At 38.3% G+C, this 15,412-nt stretch overlaps 1 protein-coding gene across 3 annotated transcripts in view; it reads right to left on the reverse strand.

The window, feature by feature from the left end:
• SLC25A13 (solute carrier family 25 member 13) overlaps positions 1–15,412 on the reverse strand; it is a 101,072-nt gene that overhangs the window by 48,112 nt on the left and 37,548 nt on the right. For all 3 annotated transcript variants that reach the window (XM_086742362.1, XM_086742361.1, XM_086742364.1), the window contains exon 5: positions 2,238–2,377. In XM_086742362.1, coding sequence (XP_086598488.1) covers positions 2,238–2,377 — 140 coding nt within the window. The remainder of the gene's footprint in view (positions 1–2,237; positions 2,378–15,412) is intronic.

The following is a 15,412-nucleotide window of genomic DNA, read 5'->3' on the forward strand; positions in this document are numbered from 1 at the left end:
ACTAACTCATGCACAGGCAGAATGTCAGAAGGAAAGGCTGAATACCAAAGGTTATGGAGCTTAAAGGAAGATTTCTATGCATGTGAATATCAACTCTCCAATTTATGCTAAGAGTTATTTCTGTGCCCAAACTTCAGTATCTCTAATACAATGCTGCCAGGCAAAAGAAAGGAAACTTGCATGTTTCAAAGATTTACAGTTCCGGAAAGCGGGTAAACAGAGGTACTCTATTACTTTGAGCGACTGAGCATCTTAACAGACTGTACTGACAGTGGACAACTTCAGCAAAATCTTAGGACAATTAGTTTATGTGGAAGTCCCCGCTGCCAGCACCAATCCTGAGAGTATCTTTATCAGCAGCCTTAGAACTTTTCCTGAATGCATCCTGCCTCTCTAGAGGACACCCAGAATTGTCATCCTTATTCTTCATATTTATGCTCTTCCTCCCTCTTTCTGTCCTACATGGATCATCACCAAAAGGGTTGTCTGGCTCCTGAGAACCATTGGTGTGGTCCACAACCTTTTACTCCGCACTGCAAATAGCCAAGATTCACTTTTGCAGTAGAGGTGGTTTAAAAATAAACGAGGCAGGGGCAAGACATATCAAAACCAAATACAGTTGTCTCCAGAATATTATCACCTCCAAGAAAAGTCCTTCTAGACAAGGAACGAGGAACACCTCTCCACAGGATGCGAAAGCCTAGTAATTAGGATTGATCTCCAAAGTCAGAAAACTCCTGCCTCAGCTCTTGCTTTCCCTAATTCAAAGAAAAAATATGAAAGAACCCAAAGACACAAAGAAAGAACTCAAATCTTCCAAACACCCAGCCATGAGGTTGGAGGCCTGCAGCTCTAATCTCCTTCACTGCTCCTCCTTCCTCTCTTTTTTTTGGTGAAAAAAGTGTCCTTTTTTTTCATTCTGTGTTTTTCTTTAGGTTTTAATCAGATCTCTAAACAAACAGATGCATGAGGCAGACAGAACTGGTACTCTGTTAAAACTGGGATTTTAATCCACCAGACTCGGGGGACATATCCAGGGCTTATTCTGTAGTACAGAAGTAAGTCCTAGAACACCAGAACATGTGGCCAGGGGCATTTTTTCCTAATCAACTAACACATTTGCTTTTTTATCCAAAAGAAGTTCTAGTTCACTATTCTGTCACAAAACTGGTCTATGTTGTAGCTACTTTGGAGTCACAATAGTAAATAGAAAACCTAAGGGAATACAATTTAATCATGTGATACCTGACGTCCTCTTCATACAAAGTTAATTAGGCTCTGTTCTACAAAGTTAATTTGAAACATTTGTCTCAATAGCATTATCTTAATTATTCCTCATCAAAATGATACCACCTCCTACTGTGAACTAACATACTTGTATAAACAAGAAAAAAAGAAACCTTGCAGTCTTGAAGCAGGTTCCCATTTTAAAACTCTCTAGTGTAAATACTAATACAGGTATTAAGTATTCAGAAGGAATACAAATAAGAAACTCATGTGTTTCACCACTTCAAAGATCAGTTTTCCTACTGAAGCCTATTTTTAACGGTACTACTGAAATAGCCATAATTTTTTATTTTTTTATTAACACAATATTTTACTTTCTGTAGCAAAGTACCCCAAAGAATGAATAGCCAAGAATTCCTTGCAAAAGAAAGACAGTATTTTATTCTCTATATACCATAAGTAAAGCTAAGTACCATTTCCACATCTGAGATATTCTTAATTCAGAAAGGGACAAAAGTAAAGAAGTGTCTGGAAAGGGCTTGCAGTCAAATATCTTTATTGCATATCGGCACTGAATTAAATACAAGTTTGGTAAACATGCTGTTTACAGATAGTGCTTTTTAACACCAGTCTGGCACCTCGGTCCAAAATGTTCAATACTGTTACTTAACATTCTTTGACTCACGGGTTTAAATAGACAAGAGGTTTTCAGACTTTGAGGTCTAGATTTTTAATTTCATGTCTGGCGTCTACACAATAGTGTAGAAAATACTACCTTCTGCCAAAAATGAAATAAAAGAAAGAAAACCCAGCTAGTTTGAATCAGCAATTTTACCATAAGCATATCCTATCTACCAACACAACATAGAAGTCCAGCACTCTGACCATAAAAGCCTACACTTGGTCTACCTTTCAATTTTCCTACCAGCATAGTATTTGGCAAGTTTGCAACAGTTTGATTCTTGCATCCTTCTTATTATTCTTGACAAACTGTATTGTATTAGACTCACCAGTAAAAACTGAGTGAACTCCGCATATGTTAGGTGTCTTTTTCTATCCTTTCCAAAATGCAGCTGTACGAACTCTGAATTCCAGTTAAATGGAATGTGCTGATGAATCGTGGTCTGGCCAAAAACTTGCTTAGCATCCTCTGGGAAGAAAAGAAAAACATTCATTTATTAATAAAATTTTTAAAAATTAATGATAGAAACAAGCATATATTTATACAAGAAAAAAAATCGTTACTTTCTAACAACAGGAAAGCAATACTACTCATATAAACTAGTAACACATTGTAAAGCAAACCTAATTTTTTTTCTTACAAAAATCATAATAAAGTTTTGAACACCCTCACAAATACAGTTTCTGAATAATTTTTTTATTTGTGACGTTTTATACTCACAGCATTTGACTAGAAGAGACTCAACCAGATATTTCAAGTTCCAAAGTCAAGCAAGAAAAGATTAAAAGACAATTTATAAAAAGATGACTAAAGCTAACCAATTTTCAGCATAATCTTTTCAAGCTGCTAACAATGAAAGTTTTGTGTCACTATAATTCAGGCTTTTGCATTATTCCCAAAGTTCTCCACATTCAAACAAATCAACTACAAAAATACCAGTATTTCAAGAGCCACTTTTCTGTAGTTGCCTTACAGGAGCAGTGACAGACAGGGGCTTGGGGGACATGGCAGGCAGGAACAAGAACTTATCATCACTAAGCAGACTCTGACCCTAGACCTCTGCTACAAGGGGGGGATGGCACGAGTTTATTTGATCACACCTAAATGCAAACTTGATGGTTTAGTTCAGTTGATAGTCCTAACTGGGCAACGATTTATTATAAGCTTGGCAGGCTTTTTGGTAGTAGATGGCATCTTTAGTGAGGAAATACAATTTGAAAAACACCAAGCTGTACAATCAGTAACAGGGACCATACATGGCTGGAACTAGACTGTATATATTTTAACTAATGTAAACAGCAACAAGATCTGAGGAAGCACTTGTTTCACACGACAGCACCCACTTCAATGGCATAGTCTTGTCTCAGCCAAAAATATAAGGACAAAGATATCTTCCAAAGACAAGCTCAAGGCCAGAGGTTCCCAACTGTGACACACCTTCCTAATTGCTGTACGACTCCTCCAGCAACGCCAGCCAAGAGCCAGTTCTTGTCTCCTGCTAGCTCCCGCGGGTACGGAGAGCTGGTTCCCAGGAGACACTCCCTACCCACAGGCAGGGCCAGGAGCTGGTCTGCTCCCTTCACGCTTTGCGGAAGAAAGACCAGGAGCCCAAACTCCAAGCTCCTGCCTGTCTGTCTCTGCAAACGGCAGAGCTGCCAGTTCCCAAGCCTGGCCAGTGCCTGGGGGCAAGGAAATCAGCACAGCTTTGTGCTTGCCTGTGTGCAGAGTAAGCTGGGAGCCACCTCGCTGGAGCCAGCTTCTGCCTACCAGCAGGCCTGGGAGCCGCCTTCCAGCTCAGCCCTGCACCACAAGCAAAGGCGGGAGCCGACTCCTTGGAGCCATGAGGTCCCGTCTCCTGTGCGGGCTGAGTTCTGGCTCCTGGTTCAGCCCATGCCAGCCAGGCACAGCAGCTCTGCGGACCTGGGAAAACCCAGCCAGGGTGAAATTCCCACTTTCAGGCAAGGAAGCAGGAAAAAGTGAGAGCAGGGTGGGATGGCCGAGAGCCAGGAAGATGTCGGGAAATGCCCAAGTAAATGAAGGATAAAGACATAGGAAAAAATGATCCAAAGCAGGTGAAAGGTGCAGGTGTCCCGCTGCACAGACCCAAAAGCACTGCAGTTGGTGTTATCCACAAGGAGAGCTTGTTCTAAAGTGTAGGGACTGTTCCTATTCTGGGATTCACGGGGACAGCATATATGATACTGTGAACCTCTTCCCATCCCTCAACACAGACAGCAGTTTAACCTTTAAAAACACACCACCCACTGATCCCAGGGAATCAGTGGTGAAAGAACAAGTTGAATTTAACTTACAAACAGAAAGAATGACACCAGTTAACCTCAAATTCTTAAAAGTCAGAACTTCAAGCCCTCATGTCCTATGAGAATTTTCCACAAGCAACGTCAGACAGTGCCCCCAGGACAGCATTGTTCATTCATGTCTTCAAGCTCTATCACAGCCAGCTTGAATCTTGTCTGCCAGCATTCTCCAGGAGCAAAACTCTGCTCTCAGGGCAAGAGGAGGGAAAGCCAATCAGTTCAGGGTGAGGTCCTGTCCCTCTACTGAATGTCTTTTATTTAGGATGCTTCCTACAGACACAGCACGAGGCACCTTGCCACATTTCATTGGAGATCACCTTTACAACATTCCTGCTTTCTGCCAGACTTCCTTCAAAGAAGGGAAGCAGCATGAAGAAGACTTGCCTGCAAACAAGAGGAAATGAAGGCGCCCTCATTCCTTTCCAGAGGAATGAAGATATTCCCAAAATGGCTCTGGTATCTGTCTCTTGCACAGAAATCAGATGCTCATCTGCTTCCTCTTTTCCTCTCATCTCACCTCCTAAATTTCTCCAGAGCAAGATATTGACACTGTTTAGAGGAGATTAGGAACAAGTCACTGTTTACCAAAAGCTATGTTTGGTTGGACTCCAAATTTGTCTTTGTCAGAGAAAAAAAAAGGTACTTTCTTACTTAACACGAGGTAAGAGATAGGAAAATCTTAGCCAGTATAAAAGCTATCTCAGATTACTTTTGATGGGGCCAGGCTCCTCACAATCTTGACTTTAACTTGTTAGCATATGAAAGTTACAGAGTGTTCTCTGATCATGCCACTGTAATTTTATTTTAATTAGTTATCATACATTAGCTTTCTTGAAGGAACAATGCATCTTGTTCCCCCAACTTTGTGCCTTCTAAATCCTCCTTAGCTGGGACCAAAAAGCAAGATTCCAGCTCAAGAAAATCATACATCAAGAACCTAAAAGAATGGCAATTTCTGACTAAATACAATGCTTAATTATTGGCATTATAAGTTGCAAAGAAACCTGCAGCAATGGAACTTAAAACCTCATCAAGCCAGGTACAAATACAGTAAGGTACATACCCAGGGCATTTGCATTCCCTCGTCTGTTTTAGAGATTAAAGGCTACACACATGCCTCAGAAGTTCATGTAAGTACAAATATCCCTCTGAACAGTCCAAGCAGGAGATGTACACTTAATTCTTGCTATGACTTGGAAAACACAGACTACCTCATTAGTGTAGGTATGTAGTACAATAGCAAGAGAACTCTCTACGCTACTTGATCTTTTGAAAATCACACTGTATATTGATGTCAATATGACTTGGCAACTAATACCAGATGCTTTTCTGACGGAGTGCATGTTGGATTATACAGTGCAGGTAGCTGACTGGAAGATTGCCTACTGTGCTTCTACTGATGGCATGAGACATGGTATCTTTTTTGCCACTGCCTTTTTACATATACCTTGTACTTTATTTTTGCAACTATTTATGGTTCACAGACTCCTATATATGCTCAGTGGACAGCATTTTTCCTCTTTCCTCACCAGTCTCATCACTCATTCATCTGCAACGTTACTGACTCAAGTCTTGTCTGCAGTCAGATCGCCCAATTCAGACATTCATGCTCCATGAACAAATCTTGTTTTAGCCTGTGATTTAAACATTAAAAGCGATCCAATTACACAGTAGAACTCACTCCAATTATTCTTCAGTTCTAACAGTATCATCTCCTAATCATCTAAGTTCAGTATTAAAATAAGAAATGGACAATTTTAAAATGTAGATTCACCTTAAACCTGCAGCTGAAGTTCCATGGCTATCCGCAAGTTGCTGAACTAAACAAAGAGCAACAATATCTTTCAGTAGCCAGGAGTTATTTTGTTTGTTTAGACCTTTTTTTCAAAGGAACCTGTTTCACAGAGTCACAGAATAATTTGTGACAGAAAGGACATCTGGATGTAATCTGGTACAACCTCCTGTCAAAGCAGGTCCAACCAGCTCAGGCTGCGCAGCTGAGGTTTGAGTATCTCCAATGGCGGAGATTCCACAATCTCTCTAGGTAACTGTGGTTTGATGCTAAATTGGTATTTAATCTAAATACCTGATAAACTGAAGCTTTTAAATCCATATTAAAACACTGTTCATTTGTTTTAGTTTGAAGATGACAAAATGTCCATGCTCCAGTGTCTGGAGCTGTAAGAGCACAAGATCTAAAACTAGCGAAAGATACAACCGTGTCTGTGTTTGCATTGTTTAAACCAGTTGGAAACCAAAACAAACAATAGGTTGAAGGAGAATATTTTAAATATTTTTCCTTAGAAATTTATGCCGTAATTTGTGTCAATCTTTAAAAAAACCTAAACTTTGAAATTCAGTTTTAAAATAAAGTGCAAAGTTCTGTAATAAATGTTTTTCCCCTGGTGCCTATAATTAAATAATAAACACCTTGTTATTTGTTTCTGATCATTGTACAAAAAAAAAGATGTTCTATTTTCCCTCCAGGTAAACAGCTTGCTGATTTACAGTGGGGCTTTTTGTCCTTTGGGTCCTGGAGACTTTCTTCTCTCCAAAGTACTAATGTCTATGCTTAAGTGTTTACTGTACAAACAAGAATACTGTATTCACATTTCCATACTGTGACTAAGAATTATAACTAGAAATAAAGAGTGCTTTGGAATAACCACAGACATTCATGACACAATAAAGATCACTGGATTTCCCAAGTGAAAATTATCTACTTGGAAATTTGAAATTTTAAAAGGAGCAAACTGAAAGTCATTCTCCCACTGTATTTTACATATAAGAAAAGAACTCAGAAATCCTCACCTCCTTCTATGCGTTAATCAAGTTTATTGTGAGAATTAGCTGCACATGCCATCTAGTCACTTGACAGAACAAGCTACTAAAGTCTTTACAGGCTACAGCACATAAATACATAAATAGCAGATATATTAAATTCAAAATGCTTCCAAACTATTTATTTGCACAAGTACCTATATGTTTCATAGAGTGTCATCATGCAGTCCAATGAAGTTAATGCTATCTCAATGCACACCCACAAAAAAAAATTTGTGATAGTCTACAAAAATCCCACTCCCCTTCCAAAAAAGCTGCAACATTTCTGCAGAAAAGTTGTCACAATTGGCTTTATTTTATACAAGTTATATGCTATATACATTTTATATATGATGTATGTTACATCTTTATGCATTTAAGCAACTTGTGTATGGAACAGAAAATCTGTACCAAAACCTTGGCCTTGATAAAAAATGAGATTTATTCTGATTTATAATGGTAACAGCAACTTTAGTAAAGAACACAGGCTACCTTCTGCAAAGAGGAAAACGAGACAAATTTGAAAAGACATGAACTATCATAAGTTAACAAGAGTTCCACATGCACCAATAACCTTTTCAAACCCTTCTGGCAGTAACTACTTCTATATTCATCACACTTAAGGCCCTGAAGAGGAACATGTGAGCCTTACAGCTACAATTTGGATTAAACGAAGCAAAATTAATGCAAAGAGTGTGGAATAGATATTTTAGTAAAAGAGATAAGGTTTTTTAAACTTGAATATGCAAATCTCCATCATTCTGCTCAGACAAAAGGTGATACCTTTATAAAATTATGTTTTGTTAATGGTTAAGCACTTCTGCTCATGCATTTGGAAACAGTTTCCTTTAAATGGCTGTAATAAAAAAGTGCATTTTTTTCAAAGTCATGTAAAATAAATCCTACACAGAAGAACAGGTAAAGAATGAAGTCCAGTGGGTCAAATTAAACTACTGATGAGAGTAGCTGTTTCACTATTTTGACTAGGAAACCCCAGCATCTTGCCAACTGCCGAGCAAGACCTGACCTAAAACTCAGTGGAGATGAGAACAGAACGATTTCCACAAGCTTTGCAATGTGTTCTCATTGCCCATTTGAAACAACTCTACATTTTTCCATAATCTTCATGACCCTGAGTGCACCACCAGGTTCTGCAACCTCTTCCCCACGTCACACCCGCAAGCATGTGGATCAGGGTCTGCGCAAAGAGCTGTGGGGGAAACTTGGGAGAAGTATTGCTCCTCCTTGCCTGAGCCGCCCTGCAGGGACGCCAGTACACCCCATGCACTTTGGTGACCTGAACTCCCTGACTTGACTTCCCAGCCTGGCCTCGGACCTGCTTCATCCCTGTGGACTAGTCTGGCTTTTACTGGACTCTCACCTGACCCTGGTCACTGTCACCAGATCTACTCTGCTGTCCTTGCTCGGGTAGCATGGGACTGCACTCCTTGCTGAGTAGTCTCTCCTCGTGCCCCAGCCTCCTGGCACCCTCACTCATCTCTAATCTCACCTGCCTGGCAAAGCCACCAGCCCTCGCTGCTCCTGGCCACAGAAAAAGTACAATAAACATGTGCAAAAGCACATGTGTACAGAAATGTGCATATATATATATATATATACGTAAAAAATACTGAATAATAACATTTTGTATTATCCTGTTTTACTGGAATTGTTCGGGTTTATCCAAGGTTTGGGTTGGCTTTTTTTGGTCTGTGTTTTTGTTTTTTGCTTTTTTTTTTTTTTCCTCCATTTTTTTCATTTACTGTTATGAATTTCAAATACACAGCTAGTTAATTTATTTCCATCCTTCTACAGTCTGGCACTAGGACTGTTCTATAATGATGACTTTTTTATTTTCGAAAACTAAGTCCACATCACGTCTGCTCAGCTAAGATGTAGAATGATGGGTAGTCTAAATAGTTGGCTGGCTTGTCCATGTCTCCCAGTTCACCCAGAAAAGGTACAATGCTCTAGAAGTACAAACACTATAACCACCCTCTGCATCTCCCTGCTGCTTTGTCAAGGAAACGGGTTGAAAACATTTTACAGTGCCCATGCTGTAAATTAAATAACACATTGGAATAGCTTGATTACTAAAGATTGCAAAGGAAAAGTACTCATCTCTTCAACTTTCCTCAACAAAGCAGTAAGAGCAGGAAGGGCTGTCACAGCCACGTTCTTCAATAGGTTCAAAGCCCTGAAACAACACACTAATGCTGTATTTTCACTGTCTCTAAATTCCTTGCAATACACAGACCACATCCTGTTCTGCAACTCTGAATTTAAAAAAAAAAACCCAAACTTAAATTCATTTCTTTCCTTCTTAAAATATTACTAGAAAGATACCTGGTAGATCACTCAAACTGCAGATGGCACAGTAGAAACAGAAGATAACGGAATTCTATTACACAACTCAAGAAGGGCGTGGGTGGGGTTGATTTGAAAAAAGATAGCAGCTCAGGTCAGTGCAACTTATCTGTGCTCTATCATGTGGTATCGCTACTGTTTTAAAATAAGATTCATTCAAAAGAGCGCAAAAACCTCCATTAGTGCACTCGATCCATTCAGACTAAAATCAGTTTTACCTGCACCTGAAAAATGTGGCTGTACATACACACTTGCATATAAACATCTTAAAAAACCTGAATTCACTTCTTTTTATAATTTTCTGTGTGCACACATATGTAAGTGGTAGCTTGTTTTTTTATAGGACTGGTTATTCCAAATTCAGAGAAAATCCCCAAAGATAAAATTAAACTCATATAATAAAAATGGTAATTTTAATAAATTTAACTATGTTGACCTAGTCTTGCTGTGGACTAGTGCTGAACTGTAATGTACAAGCATGGATTTCCGGTGCATTGCTTGTGTGTAACCAAGGCTGTCATACAAAATTCAATGCCCCCATTTCCACATAGGTAACTGAAATAATCATCCGGACTCACTTCTGTTGTCCCTATCATGGTGATGTTAGAAACACAGGACTTTCAGAATCTAGACTAACTCAACACATTTCTTTACACTGGCAGGGGCTGACTTCGCTGTAGTTGTCCAGGAATATAATTTACTTCAGAATTCACATGACTGTTTCCTACAGCAGTTTAATATACCCAGCGAAGTGATAAAAGCAAACTCCTGGCTCGAAGAAATTATCCTAAACTTCACACTTCACTCTCCAATACAGACTTGAGAGCTCTATTTCTTTAACAGCTATTTTGCTTAGATAGATGGTATATTAAAAAAAAAAAAAATCACTTTCTTGCAAAGCATTAACATACATTTTCCCCCACTTAAATACCTCAATTTCAAATGCACCACAAAGCGTACTCCCACAATAGTACTGTATTAGTATAAAACTATTTTAGTTCAATTAAAATGTCTAACTATCTACCCCCAAACCTACCTAAACTGTAATTTTCACTTTGAGCACTTCCAACATGTTCTCAGTTCTGTTTTTTTTAATCAGCTTATCAAATCAGGTCCTGCATTCCAAATGTTGGAAAAAATAATCATTAACTGCTAGGTAACAGCAGATTTTCCAATTTAGAAAACTAAATTACACACAGTGCAGAAGTATGTGTATTTTGCTATCTAAAACTTCATATTAAAATTTGTAATAACAAAACACTTTCCTAGCTCTTAGGGCCTGTTGAAGTTTTTACCGTCTGATCTGTAATTCCAGGACAATTTGAAAACGGAATGGGGAAAAAAATAAAATAAAAATCAAGCTTAAGGTGGTATACTGCTGTTGCCACAGTTTAAATATATTCTGGTGTGGAAGCTTCTGGTTCAAAGCTTCTGGTTCCTCCTCAAACGCTGCCTAGTAATCATGTTGGGCTTTTTTTTTTTTTCCAACAGAATATACAGCTGTATGGAAGATGGCTAACCCTCAGCTTACTGTTAACCAAGGACTGACCTTATAGAGCTGAAATTTACTCTCAAATTTTTCCCATCTTTTCCACACCTGTTTTTTTTTCTTTTTAAGTAGCATGAAGTAGGAGCAGAAAGCACAATATTTTAGCCATCTGAGCATGTAGTATTCTTGAATTATCTCACCAACTGGAAGTGCTCTCTGTTACCGCTGTCTTTTAAAATTGGAGCCATTATAGTCAATTGTGCAAATCTACAGTTAGCCTTTCATAAAAACTGGATTTTTGACCCACTGAACTGGAAGAGCTTCTGAGCAGTTCTTCTGATCTCTGACAAGACACCGTACAACACATGCATGCCAATCTGATACTGGTGTGCATCTACATTCAGTTGTTCAGAAAACATTGCTCATGAGTCATTTTAAAAGTTTCAAAAATCGGGGTGGTTCTTTTTGTAGCATAAACTGATGATTTTCACAAGTGCAATAAAACTCCACATGTATCAAAAAGTGTATGCCTTCACAATTTTTTTTCACCTCCAGGTAACATACTAACATCTGGAGCACATCAATGGAAAGCAAATGCTTATGATATTCATTGGGCTGCTCTCATAAAATGAATAAGTTGACTTGGTACATCTCCAGGTAGAAAAAAGATTGTACTGTGACAGCCTCAATGAAATGCTAGTACCCTTAGAGGTAGTCGCAGCAGGGCAGAGTAGCAGGAGGCTGGAGTCACTCACTAAAAGTGGCTGCTTCCGTTCAGATGTGAACCACATCCATTTTGTGGTTGGAAGAAGCAACAAAGATTGTATAGCACCTGTTGTACATGGAGGTGAAATTAAGACCAGTAGTGTTAACCAAATATCTTTCAGATGTCATAAGTAGACTTTAAAAGACAACAACAACCCAAAAAATCCCCAAAAACCTCCAGCAAACCATGAAGTCCAGTACGAATCCTAACAAAAAGTTCAGCATGCATTCCCTTTTAGGAGACAGGAACTAACTACCGAACAAAACTCATTTGGTTATAACTTCACTGCCCTATCCAAACCTTTCAACAAGGACACAGCAGTCTTACAGGTTTACATTATTGAAAACATTGTAACGAGAACATGCTTGTGCTTTCATTATTTTTCCCAATCTAAAGATCCATCTTAAGCTTCAAGAAAGCTGCTGAAAATGTTCTCACTTTTAAATCCCTTTACCTTCCCCCTGCTCTGTTTGTTTGTGCTCTTCTCACTTCTAAAAATCATGAATTCACTTCCTCATAACATATCTATACACTTTCCAATTCAGCTTGGCCCTAATTTTTGACTGAGATATCTGAGCACATCTGTTACCTCTGCTAAACATTGCAAATACTCCAAAAAGTAGGCTCTTTCCAAGAGCACCATCACCTTCAGCAGTTAAAGACTCTGGATCCAAGCTTGTCTGCTTCTTCTGTCTTTCTTGGATGTAAGGGGAAATAACATGAATTTATACACAGAATATTACATAACTGGCTTACATAAAAGGTTTTCAATATTCTTCTGAGATGCAATCCCTTAAAAATATTTCTACTTGAGCTGTGGTTGTCCATAATTTCAGTTTATTGGCAACAGCCTTACATTTCTTTATTACCTTTCCTGGCCTCCTTAGAGGTGAGCAACAAGGTGCCAAAGACCACTGGTTTGGAAAGCATCATGCCCCATGAGGGTACAAAAACTAAATTTGCCCCTTTTGTCCTGAAGAAGAAAAATTTAAAAAAACAGATCATTTCCATCAAGATAAACAGCATAACCTGGCTAACTAAAATAAACAACTACTTTTGTTTTCTCCATATAAGATAGTCAGGGGTTGATGCATATGACATGCATGGAGAGGCTGATGGTATGGGGTTTTCTCAGCCTGGAGAAGGACAAGCTGAAGGAGGACCTCATTACTGTCTACAACTACCCAATGGGAGGGTGAAGGGAAGACAGAGATGCACAGTGGAAGGACAAGAGGCAACGGATGCAAGCTGGAATATAGGCAATCCCAACTAGGCATCAGGAAATTATTTGTCACTATAACAGTGGTCAAACACTGGAAGATGCTTGCTCATAAAGGCTGCAGAGACTCCATCCTCAGAGATATTTAAAACCTTCATTGGATGCTGCCCTCAGAGAAACCTGGTTTTGATTGCTCTGCAAGGGTTTGAACCAGATGGCTGCCACAGTCCCTTTCAACCTACACTGTTTGATGATTCCATGATCATTCCTTGGGTTTTGCTAACGAGTAAGAGATATGCTCAGCCTTCAGCCTGATGTTTGTCAGTACACAACTCCAATTTAAAAAAAAGAGAACAAAACAAAACAAAATCAACAACAAAGAACAAATTGAACCACTAAATTTCAGTTCTGGATGAATTAGAAAACTCAATTGTATTTTCTAGACCAAATGAAACACAACTATGTAAAAGGATGGAGCTTCTCTTCATATTTGAAATGACAGATTTACTTTGTGACTAAACAGGCTTTGTTTTACTTAAGATGCTTTCATGAAAGTTTGCGTGGTTACGTAACATTTTAGTTAAAAGAAAAAAAACAAAACAAGAAAAACCTGCCAAGTTGACATATGTACACAAATGAAATTCTCAAAAAAAAAAAGTATCAAGATTTCAAAAGTTGTTTCAAAGAAAATAAATATACTAACAAGTCTATCTTACACTCTCTTTTATTTAAAATTGACCATTATTTCTACAAAATTCAGTACAAACAACAAAAAATATCAGAGACTAAACAATTTTGCATTTGTAATGTTGCTGTTGGGATCATAATTTCTAAGCAACTGTCTTTCATAAACCAACAGATGTTTGACTGTGTAGGTGTAAGCCAACACATCACTAGCTACAAGTGTTTTCTAACCAATTTGAACCAGCAATGGAAATTTCACTGAGAAATCTGAATATTGCGATTTATCAAGTGATCAAAGATTACAGCCTCAGCAATTTATTTTGGTAGTTCAGATTTAGCTTTTTCTTGCTCTACATTGTACTGAGTGTACCATCCTGGGCATCACTAAGCTAGGTGTTGTGCAAAAAAAAAAAATAATAATTACAGATCCTGTAAGAAGAGCCAAGTCATACCAAGCAGTTACACGGCAAAGCATAAAATAAATAATCCTCTGTAATTCTTTTGGTCATGAAAGCAACTGTAAGATTCCTGTAACAATTCTTTGCATATTGAAAAAGTATCAGAGCATCATCATAAGAAGAATAACTCTGAAGCTTATCACAATAGCTGTATAGTTATTTAAACATCTGTTACAGCTATGTGCTTTTAAAAAGTTTACAAACAAGCATTCAGGCAATTCAAGATTCAGATAAGCAAACAGAAGTGCTTAGTAAGATGCATTCCCTAATGAATGTGTTTAAGAACTGTACTGATATAATTAATAACAGAAGTAGAGATCCACAATAGTCGCTGTCTACCTGTAAATAAAGTTTTGTTTTGAGACAAAAGTGGAATACTTGGCTCGATTCTGCAGCTGTTACGCTGAACAAGCAACAATTTGGGGTTTGGGTTCCCCATTCTCTTCGCATTTTTGCTGGGTTTGTAAGGTTTTGTTTTGCCTTTTTTTTTTTTTTTTTAAAGTAAAGGACTGACTTGTTTTACAGCATACTCATATTTCTCAAAGCAGCACAGCACAGCATCCATTTTGAAACAGCTTCAGGTTGAATTAGAGGGTTTTTTTTTTTAAAAAAAAAACAACCTTTTTTTTTAAAAAAAAACCTCTAAACCTCTTTTTTTTAAAAAAAAAAAAAAACAACAGAAAAATACACACTATACCACAGCTACATTTAATTAAGTTCAAGAGCGAGAATTCCTATTTGGTGGGAAATTCTACTTTCAAACAAATCAGAATTAAAATCTTCAAAACCAGGTTCAACACTGGTTGGCAGCACAGACTCGGTCCATCACATCTCTTTTTGTGCCGCTCCTTTGTCTGTAAGCAAAACCAACATGGACAATGCTTATTTTGCCCTTCTCTAGGGCTGTGAGAACTGGTATAAGAAAAGGAAAGTTCCAGTCCCCGGATATGACCACTGCCTTGTTCACAACTCAAAACTGTTAGCTCCCATAATTTCATTTATCCATCTGAAATCAGAGATGGAGATTAAGACGACTTAGTTTTTAAACACTGACATTTTTACCTGACCATCTCGTCTTTTTTTAAACACCATCTAGTAAAGAATTTCAAAGGGCTCTGCTTCTTTAATGAGGCATTAAAATACAGTCATACGACAAAAAAAAAGCAACTCTACTAAGTCTCTTAAACCCCTGGACTTACATTATCAGCTTTTATGTGCCTGTCAACACTCAACAGTAAGAAGCAATGGTTTGCTCTTTGCCTTGAATTTAAAAGCCAGCTAAACTTCCTCCCACTTTCCTGCTGAGAGCTTTAACTCCTTGCAAACTGTCAAAGCTTTGACACTTCAGCAGCAGATAAATCTACGACATGATGCAACAGCCA

This window comes from Chlamydotis macqueenii, chromosome 2 (assembly GCF_036417535.1).
Source record: "Chlamydotis macqueenii isolate bChlMac1 chromosome 2, bChlMac1.mat, whole genome shotgun sequence".
NCBI lineage: Eukaryota > Metazoa > Chordata > Aves > Otidiformes > Otididae > Chlamydotis > Chlamydotis macqueenii.